Source organism: Egretta garzetta, unplaced genomic scaffold, assembly GCF_000687185.1.
Source record: "Egretta garzetta isolate BGI_Z169 unplaced genomic scaffold, ASM68718v1 scaffold125, whole genome shotgun sequence".
NCBI classification, from domain to species: Eukaryota; Metazoa; Chordata; class Aves; order Pelecaniformes; family Ardeidae; genus Egretta; species Egretta garzetta.
This window is the reverse complement of record NW_009259877.1, coordinates 2939546-2964405: the sequence shown is the minus strand read 5'-3', so window position 1 is coordinate 2964405 and position 24860 is coordinate 2939546. Positions and strand designations below refer to the sequence as shown.

At 36.5% G+C, this 24860-nt stretch overlaps 1 protein-coding gene across 8 annotated transcripts in view; it reads right to left on the bottom strand.

The window, feature by feature from the left end:
- The window catches only part of STS (steroid sulfatase), a 111734-nt gene that overhangs the window by 14077 nt on the left and 72797 nt on the right, over nt 1-24860 (bottom strand). For all 8 annotated transcript variants that reach the window (XM_035895665.1, XM_035895667.1, XM_035895666.1 and 5 more), the window contains 2 exons: nt 15550-15709; nt 12249-12370 (listed from right to left, as the gene is read on the bottom strand). In XM_035895665.1, the coding sequence (XP_035751558.1) occupies nt 12249-12370; nt 15550-15709 (282 nt within the window). The remainder of the gene's footprint in view (nt 1-12248; nt 12371-15549; nt 15710-24860) is intronic.

Sequence of the window (24860 nt, the reverse complement as noted above, 5' to 3'; positions counted from 1 at the left end):
TGCCCCTACAGACATATTACAGTCATGTAGATCCTTGGATGACCAAGAATGCAGGTAGTTTAAGCCTTCCTAAAGATGCTTCTCTTCCTGACTGAGACATAATGTGTTCTCATACACCTTTCTGAATAGATAGCAACTGAAATACAAAATCTAACGATGAATAGTGGTAAGGATGTATCTGAGGTCAATTTAGTCCACAAAGTGAACAAATCACTGGAAATCAGTTAGGAAACACCAAGTATAATTGTCATGGGAACTTTTTCTCGTGTGTCTAGGCAGAGACTGCATTGATGGGCTCAGTTAAGCACTGAGGTTCACATGTTGATAAGGTACAAACCCGTTGTTGACTCCTTCATGCCATGGCAATAACACAGATTTACCAAGCTTGACGACATGAAGAAATACTTAGTGGGGAATACTGGGGCCATTGTGGATATAGGCATAGTCACTGTCCTTGTTAGTTGTAATCATTTGCCAACATCTTAAGTCTGAGGAGTATCCACTAATGAAATACTCCTTTGCAGCACTCAAGTAAGTTATACTTAATTTTCTGACTTGATTGCAAGATAAAAATTTACAATTTTTTTCAAGTTTAAGCCATGTTAAAGAGACACAGTAATATGTCAACTTTTGTATATTTTCTGTCTTCAGAATATGAACACTTCTCATGGTTACTTACAATTGGATTAAATGCTTCGAAAGGTATGTACTGAAAAATATTCTGTGAAATACTAGTAGTACATTTACTTTTCTTTAGTTCAACCTGCTACTTGTTAAATATTCAAATGTACATCTCAGAACTTAGTTCTACTTCTTTTTTTTCCTTTTGCCAGAAGTCAGTATGTCATAACTACTTAAAAGCACTGGCAGAAATTAAAATATTTCCTAACTGGAGACCTGAAATATTTTCGTGTATGAAAAGGGGCAAAAAAGAGACCTTTGATAGTGCTTAGGAGCTACAGGCATTGTATAATCTATTTAGTATGAAGTTCCAAAATCCAGTTAAAGCATTCCTCAGCAACTTTTTTTTTATTATTATTACAGCCTCATTGTGAACACCATCACAGTTTTCTAAGCCAACCATTTCTTGCCACTACATAGTTGTGGTGTTTGGAGCTACTTGGCATTCTTGAGCTCACCAGAACTTCTAAATGACCTAGCAGTTGTGCTAGGGCAGAGCTGAATGAACTGAAGCAGATGAACGAACAACCTGTGTTCTTGTATAATTTTTTGCAATTCCCAGTTGCTTTTCTATCCGCTGACTGCTTATGTTTCCACTGACCATGAAACTAAACTGACACATTTGTGTTCAGTAATTACTCTTGTGCTAAGATAAGCCTATTAATGCACTCTGCAAGATTTTTGGAAGGATAAACCTGCAAAATGTCAAAGTATGATATTCAATAGAATAATTTGAGTTGTAAAAAACCCTGTAAATGTTGCTGATTTTGATAAACCCAAACGTCATAACCCAAGTATCTCAAGTATCATAATCTATCTTTCATAATGTTTCTACAACTAAAGATAAACCAAAGATTACTAACCTTTTTTCCATAGTAAAAAGATAAAAATAGAGAATGAAATTCAAAATAGCATATGAAGTCTCAAAGTTTTCCTTCAAAGTTTAAAAGTGACCATTGCAGTAAAAAACCCTGTAAATGTTGCTGATTTTGATAAACCCAAATGTCATAACCCAAGTATCTCAAGTATCATAATCTATCTTTCATAATGTTTCTACAACTTTCTTCTCTCCTTCATTCATTTGATTCTAGCTTTGGTCTTCTTATGCTGACCACCTCTAACTGTCTTCACTTCTGTGAAACATGTGTTTTTCCTCATACTTACGCATAAGCTCATGCCTTCATGGCATACATTCAAATAGTCCTTACTGATGAAACTGATTTTCTCTGGGGAAGAAAAAAGTTTTGATCCTCTTTGGCATTCTTCTAAGTTGCCTTTTGAAAACTGACCTGAACATTCATGGACTACAGTTGTTTCTGAATCATAAAGGTATATGCTCTTAGAGCCTCTGGCTACAGCTGAAAATTGGCTTTAGTAGCAATTGCATTTTTTTCAGAATCCAGAAATCATTGTCAGCTATAAACACTAAAAGCAATTTACCACTCAGTATTACAGAAATGTCAGTATCATCCTCTATAGGTGAAACTCATAACTTTAAACTTTTATATAATAATTCTAAATCAAAATTAAGTTTGGGGATTAGGCTATGAGAAATCAGACAATAAAAACATGATATCATATAGTGCGCTGGATAGATAAAAAAATGGGGGGAGCTTTCATGCAAAAAGCATTGTTTTAGCTTCTGAGTTAGGTATGTTGCATAAAACAGGGAGGAAAATGCTACAGCAAGCTCTATTTTTATATAAATGCCTTAATATCTGTGGTCTACATGCTGTAGGCAGGAATTGCATTTTCCCTTAATACAACATAACCATGTCTAGGACAAAAAAGTAATAGCTGATTAAAAGCAAACAGCAATGTAGTTGTGATGAATCCCCATTTGCTAGGCTGAATGTTGGGGTAATTTGAGAGAGGAAGAGAAATAAAGAAAGGGCATGAAAGTGCCTCCATAATCAGCTGTGGGAAAAAGAGGGGACCTAGATGCTAGTTGGACTAAAGAATTTGCAGTTCTAAGACACCATGATCAGGAGAAACTAATAAATCCTAATTTTAATGTTTTCCACAGTGTTCTAGAATTAGAGAAAAAAATATGCAAAAGAAACTCAACGGAGTGTTGAGATACCATTTTTAGAGAATAATTCTTCACTCAGGTAGATTTATTTACTCACAATGTCTTGTCTAGCATTTCTACCTCATACTTTTGTAGTGCTAGACTCAAAATCTTCATGAGACCATTTATACTTTGCTATTCCCTCTGTGTACTCAGTTTCTATATATGTATCATGGTAGTGTTTGACAATTCTATAAGTATGGGTTAGAGTAAAGAATTACATTTGGTTTGAAATCAGCAGCAGCACAGTAGATCAAGACATTGTTGACCCCAAACTATAAAGCTTTGCTGGCTAAGTAGTTTTGCTATCAAGGATATGAACCAATGCTAAGGCAACTATAATGTTTTTAGGACTGAGATTCAATCTCCACTTGTCACTGAACAGGACCATATGGATGCATCAGAGCTACGGACTGAAAACCTGTCTGTATATCATCCTATGGCATTGAAGAGAGCCTAGATAATATAATTAAGTTAATCTTGAAGACTCTATTGAGTATTGGACTCTACTCTTCTCACTGAGCAAGTAAGAAGATTGAAAAGCTTGCTTCTGTGATACAATAACAGTTAAAAATTAATGCACAACAGACGGGTAACAGGTTGTAAATGAAAAATTAGCACACACTTGGTAATGACAAAATTATCTTATGGATGACTAACATTTCCTAACACTAAAAGGCTCAGCCTTTCTTTATTGCGCTAGTGCTAATTCTAAGTGCTAAAGTATCACAATCTTTATGGGATTTTTATGGTCTTGGTGACTTTTAATGTTGTGACTGCACCATGATTTCTAACTTCCTCCTCCTACTATGAACGATAGAAACCTATTTTGCTTTAAAATAACAGTGTTGAAGAGTGAGTGAGTGAGTGAGTGAGTCTCAGAAATGTTTGCATTAGAGTCCCACATCTAGGAGACCATGGAGTCAATAGAAATAAATGCATCATATTTATTATTCTGCCGAGTACGACTGAATTGCAGCTGAAAAATTATATTCAATAAATATTGGGGTAAAACTTTGAATAGATTTGAAAAATATCACAATCTGTAGGAACTTCTTCTATATTACTTAATAGACTTGTAATTTCTACCAAGAGGTCATTGAAAGAACTATGAAAAAAACCTCCTAGTGAAATGCAGTCTCCTTCAGTTTCAAAAAGCTTTTACACAAAACCATCTACAAAATTTCCCTCCTAAGAACAACAAAACAAGAAAGAAGTTTAAAAAACTGTATTTTTTTTTCTTCCTTTTAGTTTTAGGAAACTCTGGATGTCTTAGCAAAAGATACTTGAAAAATGTAATGCATTATGTGTCCTCTAATAGTTTGAGACCACATAAAAAGCTCTGAAATCAACAGAAAGGTCACTGTTTGTACTGGGATGTGAGCTTTTCTCAGGCTGAGGACATTTACACTGATTATTGAATATCTCTGGTTATGTTGTCTTTCCAAAGTACTGATCAGCACTTGCATTGAGAAGCAACTACATGACACAAAGTGCACATCATCTGTAGATGCACACTGGCCTGCAGCATAACATTGTCCAGCTGCACCCACCCTCCAAGCACCCACTGTTTTCTTCTATAATTATTTCTTCAGCCTTTCATGCCATGATCTTTTAAGGCATACTGAGAAGTCATCTTGCTCTTGACAGTCAGGTTTCCAGGGAATTTCTCTAATAAACTAATACTTTGCCTTATTTTCTAGGAGTAATAGGATGTCAGAGGCTGTGGCACACAGAATACTCTATGTGGGTTGTGCATGCATTAACTACTTCCCTTGAAGAACATTGCCTAAGACAACATATGCCATTTGAATCTGATTTTAAAATTAGGGTGAATCAGCGCTATGCTCTGAATGTAACATGCAGAATGCTGCAGGCTCAAATCCAACACTGAACTAAAGATATTTTTAGAAGTGTAATGCTCCAGAAATTGTTAAAACCAAACTTTTTTGTTACTTGATAAGCTGAGATTAATTTTTGAAAGTTGCAGTACTTTTTTTTACTCTTTTATGTAGTTGTTGTTATTACTTTGACTGCTGCTAACTTTATAATATAACTTCATAAATAGTTAAAAAACTATCAGACAGTTGTTCTAACTCAGATTTCGTTTTTTCTGTTTAAGTGTTAGCTGTGGAGTATACATAAAAAAAATCCGTAAGATTTGTCTTTTGTACTGTCACAAGTGCATGACACAATATCTGACAGCAAGCCATTCAAGCTGAAGCTAAATAATACTGAATTAGTTACTTTAAATGCCTTTGCCTCTCTATGATCACCAAAACCTGTCAACCTTTCTCTGTTCACTAAGAACATTACTAATTTAGGTCAGGATATCTTGGATTCGATAGACCAGTATGTTATGGTTGCTATTTTTATATGAGGAAAAAGCACTATGATATAATCACTTAAAGTCTGTGTGTACAATGTCAATGTCAAAGGACATTTACCATGGTCTTTCACTGGGGGAACGGCTGTCTGAGACAAAAGTGTTCTTACATCAATTTTACTATTACTAAAGAAGTCTATTCTTTCTAGCTAGAAAGCCAAAAAAAATGTGACAATAGGAAAATCTTACTCCTTCAAATGTTTATCCTTTCTTTCTTATCCTTTCCCATTGTTCTTTTCTGAGAAAAGATATGATGTTGGTATGATAAGATCTGATTAAAAAAAAAGATACTTCGTAAGAAAAGTTGTAGTCACATGGTAGTATTATTTCACCTTTTGAAGACGCTGTGCCAAAGAAGGTGGTCCTGGATCTTCTATTAAACCTACCTTCCATTATAATATTAAGCAATGAAAGCAAGTAACTATAACTGCTGGTACTCTCAGGGTCAATGAGTAAGGTCAATTCCTCACTAATCTGTAACAGCATCCTCTAAGTCTTTTATTCACCACAAGAAAACAAGTAAACCATAAATGGAAAAAGCTCCTCAGGGAAGCAAGCAAAAGAATAGGAAAATGCTAGGCAAGGGTATGGGTTCTGCCAGTGAGTCTACTGGGTATGACAAGCACATCCCACAGTTTACATATGAAGTTACCATAGCATTTATTCTCTGCATGGCAAAGAACGCAATGAAAAAATTGCTCTCCTATTACTAAGAAAGTAATGAGAAAGAGGGTGGGAAACCCACTTATGAGGCTTCAGAGAATGCATGAATTGAAATTTCTTGTTTATATTAGAGAAAGTAGAATAAATATTAAGAGGCATCTCATAACATATCAAATATTTAGCTGTATCTCTAATACTTTCAATTTTAGAGAAAACAGAACTTTTAATTCATTTTCTGGATGTCTGAATAATTATGTTTCTTAAATTCTCTAAGAGGACTGAACAAGAAAGGGTTGGAATTTTCAAATAGAAGCATATTGTCATCGCTTACTGTCCAAAATAACTCTCACATACAAATTAATCCATTTCCATTCGCTACTGACAACGACTAGCCTCAACTACCCTCACACGGAGAACTTGACAGTAGAAAAGAAGAGTTTTAAGCTGGTTTAATAAGAGCTTCATAGAGGTTTCCCAGTTTTTGCTACCTGTCTAGACTCTGTCTCCTACACTCTCTCTTTCGCAGGACGCTATTGTGTTCACAAGTTAGCATTTGTTAAGCTGGGTTAAAAACTGGCTGGATGGCCGAGCCCAGAGGGTTGTGGTGAATGGAGCTAAATCCAGTTGGTGGCCGGTCACAAGCAGTGTCCCCCAGGGCTCAGTTATAGGGCCAGTCTTGTTTAATATCTTCATCAATGACCTGGATGAGGGGATTGAGTGTGCCCTCAGTAAATTTGCAGACGACACCAAACTGGGTGGCAGTGTTGATCTGCTTGAGGGGAGGAGGGCTCTGCAGAGAGACCTGGACAGGCTGCATCGATGGGCCGAGGCCAACTGTATGAGGTTCAACAAGGCCAAGTGCCGGGTCCTGCACTTTGGTGACAACAACCCCATGCAGCGCTACAGGCTCAGGGAAGAGTGACTGGAAAGCTGCCTGGTGGAAAAAGACCTGGGGGTACTGGTTGACAGCCGGCTGAATATGAGCCAGCAGTGTGCCCGGGTAGCCAAGAAGGCCAATGGCATCCTGGCTTGTATCAGGAATAGTGTGACCAGCAGGAGTAGGGAACTGGGGTTATTTAGTCTGGAGAAGAGGAGGCTGAGGGGAGACCTGATCTCCCTCTACAACTGCCTGACAGGAGGCTGTAGGGAGGTGGGGGTCGGCCTCTTCTCCCTGGTAACAGATGATAGGACGAGGGGGAATGGTTTGAAGTTGTGCCAGGGCAGGTTTAGGCTAGACATTAGGAAAAACTTCTTCACCGAAAAGGTTGTCAGGCTCTGGAATGGGCTGCCCAGGGAGGTGTTCGAGTCCTCATCGCTGGAGGTATTTAAAAGAAGGATACATGAGGTGCTTAGGGACATGGTTTAGTGGTGGGATGGCAGTGTTAGGTTAAAGGTTGGACTTGATGATCTTAAAGGTCTTTTCCAACCAAAGTGATTCTATGATTCTATATGAATTCAGTTTACAGTTTTTAACTATTAACACTCAATGTGATATTACCAAAAATGAAATTAAGAATGGCACTGTAAATAATGCAAGCTCTTTTAATTAACAAGGCAACCCTTATTACCCCTTAAAGTATGCATGTCATAGTCTTTTCAAGAGGTAAGGAAAAGTGCAAGGTATTGCTCTTCTTATTTTCATTTCTTCAGGAATAGATTTTATTTTAATTCCATGTCACAAGAAAGGCTACACCTGTCCAAACTAGAAGTTGTTACAAAATGGCCCTTCTGAGCAGATATTGCCTTCTTTGTCCTCTCTTTGTTATGACTCTAATGTCTTCAGTCAAACAGAACCTGCAGGAATCACTTTAAAAAACCCAACCTATTCAGTAAATTTATCCTACATACCCAATCTGAAAACTGCAAAAAAGAAAATATTCCTCTCTTTTTGTTCGTCTTTAACCTGTAACAGCCGACACTGCAGAAAAGGCTAAATGCATGACTAGGAAGACCCCCTTATCTCTAGCCAAAGAGCAAAATATGTCTCATGAAATATGGTAACGGTTGGATGCTGGAGGACATTGCAACAGCCAGGAATCAAAATAGCTATGAATTCTACAATAATATAGAAAAAATCCCTGGTTGGTGAATTTGACTGAACTATTTTCAGTAACTGCAGTAGATCTTACAACATACAAGAAACTCATAATACACACTAATTGAAGCATATCATATTTGTTAAATGAGGCAAAGTGGAAAATCTCTATGTAAAGTTTTTCAGTGAACTTCTACTGTCTCTAAAAGGCATTATTTTTGCATGATAAGCTAGTTTGATTCTATTGTCTACCATGGTTCAGTTTAACTTGCCATAGGAAGTCTCTTTTTCTTTTGTTTACTGAATGGCAATTTTCACTGAATAATGAAATCCATTTTGAAATAGAAAAGGTGAAGTGCTGCTAATAAAGTCACTCTAGCATTTATCAGAAACATTAGCATACTTTTATTAGTAATACCAAAATACTGTAAGACTATTATTTCTTTATAGTACAGACTGTATTGCGTTACATTTTTCAATGTTTATTACACAGTATTACAACATATTTCCTCCTTATCAAATGAAAATTTTGTGCACAGCCAGAGGAGCCTGAAAGATGCAACTGATTCAACTGTAGATTTGCTCTGTATCTGATGAATTCTCTCCTTATAATTAAGTTGTCATAGCAATGCATTTTTAATAGTACTGATTCATATGCCAGTAATGTCTTGGAGACAGAGCTCTTGATAGTTTTTTAGTATTCAGTTATGCTAAATTATAACTTTAGCAAATACACAAGAACTGGTCTACTTGCACTAGGAGAAGAACACATGATTAGAGTTAAATTAGGCCAAAGCACAATCTGACATGCACAACTAACAGAAAGCTACATAAAACTTTGGGTGGCTCAGCTCAAGAAAGTAAAGGCAAATCCTACACCTGCTTTGTTTTAAATGCAAATGTTTAATGATTAAAAAAACCTAAATGATTACACCTCACTAGGCAGAAACACAGAGGTTTTTTTTTTCCCCAGAGGTGTTGCTTTCATATATTGGTACTTATATGGTACACCAGATAGCCATGGAGAATAAGCACTGAAAATGAGAAATCACAATACGCTGCTGACTCAGCTTTAGCATGTCTTCCTCTCTGGATTTTTAACAGATCAATTAAATTACACATCTTTGTAAGGTTTCAAAATAACAGGAAATCATCCTCCAGTGTCTTGGCTGTTTCCAAGGCACTGATAGCAAGTGTCAGCATGCATGAATCTGTGAGAGCTAGGCATGAATCATGTGCACAGAAAATTGCCTGATATCCCATTCCTTTTTAAATTCAGAATATGAAGAATAGTGTGCATTATTTTTTAATATCAGGCAAAATGTAAGTGAATCAGAAAGATGAAACAAGAAAACGGTGTTTTTTCTGGGGCTGGGAAGAGAAGGAGGGTAGAGGAAAAACAGATTCTTTTCCTCACGTGTATCTAGAAAGTATAAGGCTTAAATTTTGAAGTGCTGGTTGAGAAAAGCATTACATAGCACACATCCTCTAAATGCTCCTTCAAAGGGCTGATGAAGGGGAAAGTATATTGTGAATTGCAGTAGCTGATCTAACTAATACATCTTAAGGAAGATGTGTATTGATTAGTAATGAGGAATGCCTAGCCTCTAAGTATATAAACATAAAATGGTCATTGTTCACCCTGAAGTTTCTGACCTTCACTGGGTAATGTAAGAAATACACCTGCTTAAGTCAGACTTTAGAAGCTTGTAAGCAAGGGAAAGTTGTGCAAATACTATAAATTTCACATACACTAAACTTACCTGTTCCATACGTATAGCCTAAGAGTCAAAAATTGAACCAAAACCCCTTTTTTTTGGACTGAAGCACAGTGAAAATCTTACAATGGCAAAGATAAAGTTGCTAAGGGAACTGTGGAGTGATGAAGGCAAGATGGTACCAAATGACTAAGCAGAATTTTTGCTTCCTTCTCACTTCCTGGCGTATGCATTTTTTGTTAGGATCAAAGCCAATCCTACACTTTGAGTATCTAGGGAAAAAAAAGTGGAATAGGCAAGCTGAAGCTGACATACAAACTAAGACTTCCCAGAAAATAAATATAGTAAGAAATATGAGAATATATGCATTAATAAGTGCCTATATGCAATATATGCTCCTCTACCCTTTACTTAGAATGGATTGTACTTTAATTAATAAATAAATACATAAATAACATTTTCCTTAGCAGTTGTAGTTTCTCTTCTATGGATTTCTGGCTGTTGCTGCTTTCTTCTTCAAAAAGTGCATCTTTAAAATTAATAGAAATTACATATTTAATGAAGGGATCAGCAGTCTATAATGTCGTTTCAGACTAGTTAGACAATTGGGTTCTTTTAACAAGGACTCTAGTCTGTAATGAACATGGCTTCATTCACTTTGTTGGATGTATTCCTAAGTATAGGGAATGAACTGTTTCTATAGGATACTTCTAATCTAGTTCTTTGCTGCTAGGCAAAAGCTCTGCAACATTTTGAATGAAATGTTTGAAATAATTGCTTCTCCAGAAAAACAAACAAACAAACAAAAAAACCATTGCATAATATTTCTGCTTATGTTAATTTTCATAATTTTCATATTCTAAAACATCACTTAATAGTACCAGAAATAGTGACTGTGGATAGACTCTGAGATTGGCTGTAAAGATTGAGATGTGGTGGGAAGCTAGAGGACAACCATACTCTAACTAGTAACATAAGGCACTTCGAACTTATCAGTTGCTTCGTATAGAGCTGCTGAGATATCAGAAGCAAACCCAATGATACTCATTTTTCCACATGAGTACTCACAGCAATGCTTATAGTATCAGGTGCATAGAGCTGTAATGGAAGTATGTGTATCTCTATACAACAATAACACATGGGAGAGAGATAAACAGGGGCAAACCTTTAGCTGACTGCAATAAATACCTTTACAAATATGATTGCATTGTCTACATGGAAAAGGCATTTTTGAAGATCTGAGACTGGACAAGTAAGAAAGAAGCAGGCACTGAGGACTCCCAGGGGACTGGTACAAGAGGGAGCAGAGAGTAATATCTGGCTACTGCCTACTCTCACTACAATGTAAGCTGACAAGGTAGTATTTCAAAAATGCTTCCGTACAAAAATCAGCTCAACGTTATGAACATGTTCTTGCCAGGTTCTGAGTGGGCTTTCTGTTTTGATTGCCTTGGAGGAAGGATAAAGGAAGAATCACAATCTACATTCTTGCCCCTCAAGTAAATAAAATAGAGTAGCCCCTCATTATAGCTCCCCTTCATTTCCCATTAAATTCAGCTTCAGTGAATAACAAAGCCGACCCTTTCCTCAGACATCTTGCAAAGGTTTATGTTTGAGAAAAAACAGCTTCTCTGCCTGCTTGGAGCTCTGCCTACTTCTCTCCTCATCATGATGCAGAATAATTTCATCCAGCCTCAGATCCAAAATGGTACTAGATAACCACACATCTTCCCATTGTTTGGTTCTTCCTTAAGGTTATTTATCAAATGCAAGATATACAGGCAAAGTAGTCGTAAACAAATGTTACATGCAATATTTTCCCTTTTCCTAGTTTAAAGCCTAAGACAGGCAGAAAGTGAGCCTGCAGGTGACAAAGAGGACAAAGTTTCCAACTCATTTTAAGTTTGCACTTTAAGTATTAAGCAAGTCCTTTCCCAAGGTACCTAAACCAAAATATGCTACACCAAAGCCTGTCTTGGATCATCATTTTGAAGTTGTAACACAAGTCATCACTTTGAATGTCAACTGAGATGCGAAAAATGTGTGTTTGAGTTCATTCAGCACAGAGATTTTTATAAAAAGGGAAATATGCTTTGGTTAATGTGGAAGTTGCTACCAGAAACAGCAAGCTGTTAGTTAGAAAGGAGCAGATCAGTGGGAAATGCTTTTTTCTTTGGTCTACAAAGTGGAATTGTATCATTCATAAAAAGCATGAAAAGGGACCTTTTAATGCTGTATTCATTTATTGGATAATTATGACTCTGATTCAGTGCTGCTTCTATACTTTGCTATCTTAATAATAAAAATGGCCAGGCTGACATCATACTTGTGCTGTTATTCAGCAAGCCGTCCCATTACCTGTACATTTTTAGGAAGATGTCAACAGTTAACCTTGACCGCTTCATTATGTAGCACAGACTATCTCTCAGGCAAGTTTAAAAAAACAGTTTCAGATACCATAGACCTCAGTATTGTATTGATATATAACATTAATGCATAGTGACAAACTAATGTCAAACAGTAAATGGCGAATAGGTGCATTCTAGCAAAAAGAAAAGTGAAAAAGAAGGAAAAAGGCTAGATATTTTAAACAATTTATTTGTTACTATAGCTCAAGGCTTTTTCCTGATCTGTTTCAAGCTGTAATAAAAATTACATGAAATATTTAAAATGTGAACAGGCAAGTTTACTTACTGTTTCCTGGATGCCAGCGCACTGCATTTAAATATGCATTACAGTAATGAAAGAGAAATTCATGTTTGGATCGGGTAACTTTTCCTTGAAGTAAGGGCATCAGATCATGTCCATCAATAATTCTGAGTAAGAAAGCATTTCAAAATCAGAATAACCCAAACCTGACTCTATGGATATGTTATAGTTCTGCATTTCCACTCCTTAAAAAAATAAATCTTATTCTCATGATCTGAATGGCCACCTCAGATTGGTCAATTCAGAGAAAAACCTTCAGGTGCTCTTCTCTTTTGATTTCTACATTATTTAAGGAAACATAAATTTTACATTTTGCCTTTTTTTTTTTTTTTTTTTTTTCTGGGAAAGTGACCAGACATATGTGAGTAAATTGCTACAACACAGTCCTCCAGGTATAAAAACACATAGACCTTCTCAACCTGTTTGGGAGTAGTCTGGCCACAGTAAGCCTAAAACAAGAAATATATGCTGTGCTGTGTTAGCATCCCCAGAAGTAATGTTAAAAGCTCTGTCCAGCAAATTATGCATGCCAGAATTCAACACACAACTAGTAGTTTTGAAATTGAAATTGAACTATGTGTAAGTATATGTTTATCACCACCACACACACACACACATATATAATAATTAAATGCTGCTGGACAATTTTGATCATGGTTTGAAGGAGTCAGTCAATTTACATCAAAATGGAATTATAAAATAAGCAAGGCATCTAAATGTTTCCATAAATTAAGCCTTTGAATTGCTGGAATCAGCTGGCAGGGGAGAAACCACAATCTGCATTTTTGACCTGGTGTGAATTACAAATTTTACAAGAAGTTTTATAGGAAATTACTTTTTGCTGATATACAGATTGGCAGGGAACTATTTTTTAAGCATTTTGAGCAACATCTCATAAAAACTTTTTTGACGCTTTTAAACCCTTAAATGTCTATCTTAATTTTCATTACAACATCACACCCTTTTCACATTAGTGTAACTAGTAAAAGACAGGTACTATCTTCACTTTTTTAAGCCACAAGCTATGTATGACTATGAAATTCTTGACAGCAATTGGATGCAACAGCACCATTCTGAATAGAACTCTACTCAAAGGATGGGCAGGAAAATATACTGGAATTCCTAAAGCAATGTCATCCAATAACTCTGCTTTCTGTGTGCACCCCTGTCTGTGGGGGTCTGTTGAATTAGGGTCCTTCCCATTCTCAAATAGCTGTGTTTTCTTGCCTGAGCAATGCAGTCTTGTCTTGCCCCTGCAGGTTTTCCCACTATGAAGCTGAGACCTGGACAGATGCATGACCATTGTACATTTTCTGTTCTACACCTTGTTGATGGAGAAAAGGGTGTCTCCAGCAATATGTTTCCAGTACTCTTGCATTCCCACATCTGCTGGTTTCAGGGAGGGTATATGAGCCTTTTCTTTCTGATGACTTATTTTTCTTCTTTAACTAAGATCATCTCCTCCTTTCATTTCTAACCTGTTCCCTCCTAGTGATGGAATCCTATTCATAGTAATTTTTCTTATTTCTCAGGAAAAATTCAGCGGAGTGATAGGAATTCATCTGCTGTATCAAAGATGCTTCAAGCTAGTCCATGGCATCGCACTCTGACCTACCATGAAGCAGTAATTATGGCACATAGTCAACACAGAAGAATCAGAATGGAGCAACTTGCAAGTGGAAATTACATGAGTATATTGGGATTTCTGTCAGAGATTAAAATAAAACATCAGTGCTTAGTCTTCACTCAAGCAATATGAAAACAAAGTGGATAATATTGGCCCACATTAAGAACAATCTGAACTGCTTAGGTTTGACAGTTACTGCTTGTAGGAGATCTCTCAGGACCATTCTGACTAATTTTTCATGTCTTCACATGTCCTGCCCTGCCACTTCCTTCAAGCGCTCAATGAATCATCATTAGCAGAGTGTCTCTGCTCACCATGGGTTTTCCTCATGCGGATTCTGGATGCTTTGTGCTCAAAAGCTGGTTTTTTTATGGTAGATGTATTCAAAGCATATGCATATCAGTAGGTTTCTCCACTTACTGGATATGGATGGCAAGAGAGTTTAAGTAGAGACACCTTGCTGCTGAGACTGAGTGTCTCCTGAACAAGACCAAGCACAGGGATGTAGAAGTGTCAATAAAGCATCTTATTAATTTTAGAAGCCCAGTGCTGCAAAACTCTGTAAGGGTTTATTTTCATTAACTTGGTAGACAACAAAAAATCCCATGAAAAGGCATTTTGATGTTTTTTTATAGTAAGCAGGCCAAGGCTGAACTTGTAAAGTTTAAAATAATTTACACTTGTAGCTCCTTTTTCTACTGCATTCACTTACGTAGAACAGAGCCTTTTTTGATACATTTATTTTTGCTTTTAGTAAATAATTCTAGGCTATGACTTGACAGTATGTTGCTCTTGGTGGTATTCTCTTACCCTAATTTGCTTGGTGCTTGTTCTGCAAGTTAAGCTGTACTTACATACAATGTTTCTGTAAAATATATCAGTATGTGTCCTGGTTTCGGCTGGGATAGAGTTAATTTTCATAGTAGCTAGCATAGTGCTGTGTTTTGGATTTAGTACCAGAAGAATGTTGATAACACACTGATGTTTTCAGCTGTTGCCAAGTAGTGCTCAGACTACTCAAGGACTTTTTGAGCTTCTCCTGCTCACCCAGGTGCATAACAAGCTGGGAGTACACCACGCCTAGGACAGCTAACCCAAACTGTCCAAAGAGCTATTCCATACCATATAACGTCATGCTCGGGGGGGGGGGTTAGTTAGTTCGGTCGGTTGGTCGGTCGTGGGGAGACTGCTCGTGGCTTGGGGACTGCTTGCAGCTCGGGGACTGCTCGCGGCTCGGGACGGGCTGGGCATCGGTCGGCGGGTGGTGAGCAATTGCGTTGTGCTTCATTCGTTTTGTATAATCTGTATATTCTGTTATCATTCTCATTATTACTATTATTATTATTTTCTCTTATTAAACTGTCTTTATCTCAGCCCTCAGCTCTAACCTTTTATTTTCTTCCCAATTCCCTCCCCCATCCCACTGAGGGAGGGGGGGAGTGAGCGAGTGGCTGCGTGGTGCTTAGTTGCCAGCCGGGTTAAACCACGACAGTATGTCAATATGAAAAGAGACAACATACGACTGTAAGTAATGACAAAAAAGTGCTTTTAAAATGTAAATTTTTCTTTTCATTTTTACCTCTATTTTAATAGACATCGCCAGAATGTATGAAATGCTCATAAGACTTTCTCTAAAATAGACATAACTACAGAGCATACCTGTCAGAGGGTAACTGTGCCTTGGCAAGTTTGACTATGGTAGGAAATATATCCATGTTACTTGTTGGTTCATCAATATAGGCACCAGCCTGTATGACTCCAGGCCAACGGAGAAGGCCTGGCACACGAATACCTCCTTCCCAGTTCATTGATTTTCCACCTGAAAAATGAAAGTTTTGTTTGCTAAAAAATCAACTTAGAAAAATAGGCCCCCCAGAACATTCAATTTCCAAATATTAAACATTCTGTCTAGCTAAAATCTTTTCAGTAAATGCATTTATTTTATCTTTAATTTGCTAGGTTTAGATTTTCCACCTACAATCAGCACCTTTCTCATAGTAAATGTACTAATATGTATTAGACAGAGTTTATAAAATGAATTTAGTTTACAAACAAAATTAAATAACAGCTGTAGAAGATAAAAAGGTACCTTGCAGAAATCCTCATCTAGAATTTGGTCTCAATAGTGTGCCACATAGGTATGCGAAGATACAACAAAAAAAAATTGGACTGAAAAATAAATTGATGTATGCCTATATGTGTGAAGTATGAACCCAGAGAAGACATATGATCTTTTATTAAAAATGGTGCTTAATGACTTTAGATAGAAGAAAGTACTAACTTAACTTAACTATGTTACTGAATTCTCTCCAATTCAATGCATTAGGAGGAAATTCTCTACACTGATGATAGATCTCAGGATGCTGTGAAGACCTTTACGACTTCTAAACCAGCACAGCTGCATCAAATACACTATCAACTGATTGCATTCAACATTACATTGCAGCCATTTCTTTTTTTTCAACAATATCCATTGCTGCCCAGTCCTCCTGAAATCTTTGTAGAAGAGCAATGTGTTTATTCTATGACAACATTTCTTCTAGTACTTGATATATGATTGATGAAACACTGTATGAAGAGGTAGTAGTATTATTAATGTCTTACACAGTCATGTGACTATGTACAGAACTTCACGTTGATCTTTGGAATTAATATATCACTTGAAAAAAATATTTCTGGTAAATGGATGGGTTTTGGATGTGGTTAAGCACGGTCTAGATCAGGAATTTACAGCTAAATTGAGATTGTTTTATAAAATAGAAAGGTCTGAAAGAATAATAATAATATGTGTGTTGAACCCCTGCCACTAACTGAATCCAACAGTAATTCATGGTTCGAACAAAAATACTGTCAGCCTTCTTTTCCTGTATCTCCCTTTTTCAAGTAAAAAAAAAAAAAAAAAAATGAAAGAACAAAATATTACAACAAAGTATATAATAGTTCTGTCTCCTCAGCCTCTTAGACCTTCAAAACACCACACAGATTTTAATATCTTTATTGTCAAGACCAGGCTTTTCTATACATGATGTCTATCTTACTGACTCCTCAATGATCTTTTCTATTTCAGCATTAGGCAATTCATAATCCACCTGGTTTTTGACAGGTTTTTCACTGCTCAGTAAGGTTTTCTGCAGGTTTTTCACTGTTCATAAAGGTAAGTAGGAACTTCAAGAAATAAAACTGTCTTTTGCATAGATTTTTACCCATATATATATATATATACACACACAGTCTTGTGGTTAAAAAAACTTTAGCTCATGATTGTTATACCAGATTTTTGCTTACTTTTTTTCATGGGCTTTATCAGAATTTGTAATATTGAATAGCCAGGGATACACGATTATTTAGTCTGACATCAGAAAACTTAGGCTTTCTAATATCCAGCATTACTTTAAGCAACAATCTTTGATTAAGTTGTTCTTGGACAGCATTGCCAAGTTCATATATCAACAAGACTATCCATCTTTTAAAGCAGTCTTAAAAATTTACTCTTGTCACTGCATCATATGTGATTCCATTCTCACCATAACACACATGGCTACCTATTCTGAAACTCAGGAATGAGATGCATGGATTATTTTTGTTTGCATTCTTGTAAAAAATATTATTTTCAAAACAAAAATCTAAATAAATTGTAGATTTAAGTTTATAAAGGTGTTATGTGGTGAGTTTTAAAGCACCTGACACCTAGGAGAAGGAAATGTTCACCCAACAATATGCCGATGGGTTGTTAATATGGTTAGTTCGAGACCAGCATAGATGCTAATAAACTGCATTTTCTGTAGAAAAGGTGACTCTACCAATGTACAACAGTCACTAGGATTTTAAAAGTTTGTGGGGGTTATGTGTTACTCAGCAGGAAAGCGTCAAGATTAATATCCTTAGTTATGGTTCACAGAAAATCCTGTTTATCAGGAGTATTAAAATCTGAATAAAAATCCAGGAGAAGTATAAGGACAAAAAATTACAGGTATCCTCAAATTAAGATATTTTTTAGTGAGCAATTATGCCAGGGAGATGATTTAGTTCATGAGCCAGTTCCTAGTTTTGTGTACACATCACAACAGCTTGTTGGCTGGACAGTATGGACAGACCAAAAAACTCTTAAGAGCAGATCTGTACCATAGATAGCTTTAAGTGTAAGGTTTCTTTTATTTCTGTATACCTGTCTGAACCTAGGTCCTAGGTAGATTGGATTGTTTAAATAAATTCTCGTTCTACTGATGCCTCCTGTGTAATCTGAAGACAGAGCAATTTCAAGGTAAGTGGTGAATACCATTCGCACACATGATGCAATTCTTGAAACCTAGATATTGGATCACTTTCACAGCTCCTAGGTTCACAGTACAATTTTCTTGAATCACTACAGAACAGGACAGAAAATTTGCACATTACCCAAGCACAAAGGGAACACTCAGCAAACTCTGCCTCCCTGCTGTGAGGTACAAAAAGCAAAATGGGTTCCAAACGGGGTTATCTCCTTGCTTATATCTATGAAGAAGTGACTGCTGTTTTCCTTTCAAAAGACTAATTGGAGCATAATTTTTTGATATCTCTGGAGGTTAGGAACAGCAGGGAACCAGGACAGGAATTACAGGTCATTGTGGAAGACTGTCTTCTATTATCTGTACCTATGTGGTGTTCGTCTTTATTAGAACTGTGTTTAGTGACATCACCAGACTTGCTTAATGCCGTTATATGATTACAAATTCCCTGATATACGCTGCCTTTAAAACTCTAGCTGTCAAACACTGTTCAATCTGTCTGCATTCTTTTTTCCTTAAAAAATAAATCAAGGTTGAAACATGAAGCAAACATGGAAATGGCTAAAATATTTGAAGTAAAATTAAAAAAATCCAAAAAAGTCATTATTTAAAAATAAAATCTTGATATTTCAGCATCCGACTCATTAGTTTTGTATTTCACTTGGAGTTGACAACACTGAAACAGAGAAAAGGCAGCAACCTAGCAGTCTGTACGACTGGCAAACCTTAGGCAGCCTAGCTATGTATTATTTTTGTTCTCTTAAATTCTTCTAAAAATGTTTTTAAAACAGCATTAAACACCCCAGGGTGTATATTCACGCTTAGCTATCTGTGCTTTCTGAGTAGTTGCACCCTTCAGTGTTGCACTGAACAATAGCCTACATTCACCTCTCCTGAAAAATCTGCAGGAGCAGGCAAAGTACAGACATAACTCTGCAGTCATCCACAACATGATGTCAAATTTCCATTTTAACCTCATTTCAAATCTTAGCTAAAAGAATATCTTTTTTTTTTCCTCCTCCCTCTGGTTTAAATTGACTGCTATTACCTAACTCTGGAATAGAGCTTTTACAAAAGATGATGTATAAAGAACTCTGTGGTATATCACTATTAATATTTTGAATGATGAAGATGAAAAACATTTAAAATAACTTTCTTAGATCACTTGGATTATAACCATACTACCCTTTCCTTTTGCCTTACATTATTCTAAAAACAAAGCTTCCAAACCCAATTTATTATCCTGAATGATAGAAAAATACAAGGAAATTAATTACTCTACCCATCTGTGGTGGACTTTATGCTACAAATATCAACAATCAAAACTGGTTACTATTGCTTATCTTATAAAACAATTTCTTTTCAATGGCAAGGCCATTCTTTATTTTACTGATTTTTAATATGTTTCATGTACTGCTTTTGTTAATTTCCAGACTGACCTGTTTTTGTACAAGTGAATCTTATAGATATAGCTCATTTGGACATCTCATCTGATCTTTCTTCCAATCAAATGAAATTTTCTCTCAGGACATTTTCTGTTTTAGTCAAAATTACAAGATGGGTTGATTATTTTAAAAACTAGATCACTTCAGAGAGAACACAAAAATACAGTACATTTGAAAAAAAGGTCAGTTCTTGCTCTCATTAAAGTCAAAAGTGAAACTCCAACTAATATCACTAAATATGCAGTAGCATAGTTCTTGAGGTGAAAATAATGGTCAGTTTAATTTCTCTGTGGCTTACGGATAGGAAAAGGTTTACTAATAGCTTCAAGAAACACTGCTGAATGAACTTATCACTCAAGTATATGAAATTGTATAAAAATAATAAATTTCAATAAAATATTAGATAAAAGATTCCTCCAGTCCTTGTTTATCTCTCACAAATCTGCAGTAAATAAGATCTAAAAAATCAGCACCTATTCCTTAAGAAACATTCGTTTATTATTTTTTCATGGATATTAACAAAGTAACTATGAATATAACTATTCCTAAGGCACAAAGCACTTAAAATGAATGTTGTTTAAATGGTTTGCCATTAACAGCATTTGACTCCATTTCCACTAGCAGCATAATTCATGACCCACTCTAGCAGCATGAGAGTAGCCAAGTGCCTGTATGCATTGTGCTAAATGCTTCAGAAATACAAAGACAGTGTTCCTAATGTGCCAGTCCAAGGTACAATCAAAATATATTTAGCTATGTGTCCAAAAGATGCTGACAGTAAGAATATTACGAGATGAGTGCGTAGAAAATCCCATATGTAACAGAGTGGGATAGATGTCAACAAGTGATAATGAGGGAGGATTCCCACTGTCTGCATGCGTACCAGTGAAATAGTATGAGAAAAAGTACAGAGAAAAGTTTTTAATGCCTTCACTGTTTACTGCTATAAAATGTGCAACAGGACAGACACATTTTATAACACACTGAAGTTAATTCAAGAAGCTAGCCACTAAGCAACTAAATTAAAATTACCACAAAATAATTAGATTCCATACCTGAGTACCAAAAAAGAATATAATGACATCCTTTAGACCAGTCATCTTAAGCTGTTTATTTATTCAATGGGAAGAATACTCCATTCATTTATTTATAGGCCCACAAGAACTGCTAGGTTTCTGAGAAAAACTGATAATTTCTCTGATCAGTTTCTGATCAAAACACTAAGTAGCCAGGAAAATTATATTATCATGGATGTACCCAAGAGTCCTTTAGAAGTTCAGGTAATAAGGTCTTGACATGTTGGGAAGAAATTCTTACTAAAATATCCACTGTTGTTTGTTTTAGAGGCTGTATCTAGATTTAAACCTTTGAAAGATCTTTGACAAGGACCTTCAGGAAAAGTTTCTGGAACATTAATCATGGCTTAGAAGACAAAAGGTTGTCATGAATCAAAATCTGACTAACAGGCAGGAAACAAAGAGATAAAACCAACAGCCTACAACACTTTGCAAAAAAGTCAATAGTAAGCCACCTTGATGTTACTCTGTATTAAGTCCCTTGTTATTTTAATATATTTACTTCAATTTTGGAACGGAAGTGAGCTGTGGAATTGAAAAATCCACACATGACACAAAGTATCACAGGCTGATCAAATTCAGAAGAAAAGATAATGGACTTCACACCAAGTTGGATGAACAGGAAACAAGATGCAACTTCAAATTCTGCAAAAATATTTGCAGTACAATGAACATTAGAGAAAAAAAACCAAAATGAACTAGGGTCTAAGGACTTAGTTATTCATACCATAACCTTCACTGCATACTTATGAAAAGACTAACATTTAATGCACATCTGTAAGAGTAAGATACAAAGACAGCAGGCAGTCTATAGGATTAAATGGATAATATTAAAAAGTAAGTATATAAACAGGTAGTGATACTTCACGGCAAAACCTGAAAGGCAATACTTGTAAAGTCATTTTAAAAGAATGTATTGCGCAATTAAAAATAGTTCACAGAAGAAAATAACCAGAAATTAAGGACAAGGAAAAGCTCAGAATTTAAGATTGATGAGAGAGACTGATGACAAAATTCTTTTCTGAATGAGGTATTAAAGAGAAAGAGGCACAATAAAAGTATACAAAACAAAGGTAAGCTAAGGAAGGTGTAATAAGTTTTTCCTCCTTTATCCGTACCAGTAAGAAAACAGTATTAAACTTCAAGATGTTCTGTGAAATTTGCAGCTGTCCCATTTCAAAATAATCAATGAAAGTACTGGGTTCTCACTGCCAAAGGATTTAGGCTATGCTAAGAATTTAGACAGACTCAAAGTGGAATTCCATCTTTATATCATGAAAATTTATGTAGTTAATGCTAAAACTCTTTGTAGAATCTAAATTGTCAGGATGCACATCTTAAACCAAGGTCATACTATCTAGGATTAGGAGACCTTCTTAGTGATCTTCTTTATTCACTACACAGTTCCCACATCTTCCTTCAAGGCTCTGATCCTGACAACTGTCAGAAAAAGGCCACTGGAATAAAACAACATGATTTTGATCCATCACTTCAATATTACTATATAATGTCTTCTAAAAAAGAATACTGAAGAAATAAACCAGACTCTGTATGACAGCAACTAGTTAAACACTATGTTAGCTCTGGTTTCTAATTTATAGGGCTATCCAAATTTACGGTGACTGTTCCACGGTCAGAATCCAGAGTAATAAAACCTTCAAGTAGCAATGTCCCCTTTTGCATTCAGTCTTGCAGCACTAGCCTAACTCTCCAAACTCCTCTTAATTTTTTTTTTATTGGTGCTCATTTGGCTGGATATCAAGACAAATTAGTGAGTCTGAATGCTGGAGAGCTTTTGATTTTAGGGCAGAACCAATTATTGCTGAGCATACTGCTCCAGCTCTGACAAGAGGGTTAAGTGGCTTGATTCATATTTGCATTCATGTAACGCTCATATACAAAAAGGTAAGTAGCAGAGATTGTCTAGCAGAGGCAGGGAGAAAGGAAGTGCATGCCTCCCAGTTTTCTAAACTCACTCATCAGATGAAGCAAATTCCTAGTACATGCACACATGAGCACAAGCAGCATAAAGATCATCCTTCTGCTTTTCTAGGCACATTGCTACCTCAGCGCCTGAGACTTAGGGCTTCACAGGTCTGGTTTTCATTAAATCTGCCAGGGATGTGCAGACCTCTAACACTTTTCATTGTACATGACTCTTAATATGAATAAATTCTTATGTTCCTATTTTTTATATATTCTGTTTTTGCAAGGCTTGATAAAAAAAGACTCCATTCAAACGAAGTTCCTCAGTAAGGCATATTCCCCAGTGTATTTACCTTTTTCTTCCTTCTCATCATTTATCCAGTATCTTATGTCTGGCATTCTAGAAGGCAAATATTTTTTAGAGCTTAAAAAACACCTCAGGCTGTGCCTACAGCTACAGATATGTAACCATATGGTTCCTTAATTACTTAAATCACTGTGTAAGGCCTATGTGCTAATGTTCAAGACACATTTCGCTCTGGTGTTAGCCCAAGAGGACCCATCTGATAGTTTGTAACCTCACGACTTTGGCATTGCTTGTTTTGTTTGTGTAACAAAGGAAACTTCATAGCTCTCTTAAAATATAAGGGTCATTTCTCAGACCGATACCTACTGATTAAAAACTGTGGAGTCTTCTTGCTTGAAAACCTCACTGTATTGTTACTGCTTACTGTATATGTCTATCTTCCTTTTTGCAGCTTTGCAGATGATACAAAACTGGGAGGAGTGACTGGTCCACTGATGGTTGTGCCACTATCCAGAGGGACCTTGACAGGCTGGAGAAAGAGGCCAAAAGGAACCTCATGAAATTCAGCACAGGGAAATACCAAGTCCTGCATCTGCAGAGGAATAACCTCTAGCATCAGCAAAGGCTGTGGGTTGACTGTGATTCTGTGATTCTGTGACTGGCTGGAAAGCAACTCTGCAGAGAAGGACAAGGGGGTCCTGGTGGACAGCTAGCCGAATGTGAGCCAGCAATGTGCCCTTGTGGCAAGGAAGGCCAACATCATCCTGGGCTGCATTGGGAAGAATGTTTCCAGCAAGTTGATGGAGGTGATCCTTATCCTCTGCTCAGCACTGGTGAGACACACCTGGAGTGCTGGATCCAAGTGCAGAGCTCCCCAGCACAAGAGAGACATGGACATACCAGAGTGAATTCAAAGGAGGGCCATGAAAATGATTGTGTGGTTGGAGCATTCAACATATGAGGAGAGGCTGAGAGAGAGCTAGGACTGTTCACCCTGGAGAAGAGAATGGGATACATGGATTTACCTGAGTAGAGAGGACAGAGTCAGGCTCTTTTCAGTAGTGCCCAGTAGCAGGACAAGAGGCAATGGGCACAAACTGAAACAGAAAATTCCATTTAAACATAAGAAAAAGCTTTTTTTACAGTGAGTGTGATCAAACACTGGATCAAGTTGCCCGGAGAGTCTGTGGAGTCTCCATCATGGGAGATTTTCATAACCTGACTGGACACAACCCTGAGCAACCTGCTCTAGCTGACCCTGCTCTGCAGGAGCTAGGACTACAGACCTTGGGAGGTGCCTTCCAGACTCAACTACTACATGATTTTGTAGTTCTGCAATACTACTTTTTTAAAAAAAAGCATACCTAAGGGCAATTTACTTCTTTCTCTTGACAATTAAAAGTTTCAAGTTTGGTAAATGACTTTCCAAAACCTGCTGGATTTCTTTGATCTTGTCCCCTGAAATATGGGGGGAAAACAAATTACAGAGCCACTTCCTACTGAAAAAAATGAAAAGAACTTTATCTCTGGTAAAATGACAAGAATATTCACTGCCTTTCATTAAAAATAATAAACCCAAGAATTCCTACCCTATTTCAATAAGAATTGAAGATTATTAAAAATGTTTTTAGATTCATTTTCCTGATGCTCTGTGTCTACCACCTGCACACTGGAAAACACTATTTTCTGTAGTTTGTCTGAAGGAATCCTTTATTTCATATTTGACAATGCTGTCTGTGACGGACTAATCATAATCTTTGATTACGAACAATCTGTGACTGTTACAGACATGTTATCAAGCAGAATTCCTCCATCTCCACATCCTTCATTCTCTCACCCTATTATCCTCTGACCTCTTCTTGTTCTGCCTTTCTCAAAAACACATTGCTGACAATAATTATGTTCATCCCCATGTTCGAACCATGTTCTCAAAGGTATCCAGTGGTGTATT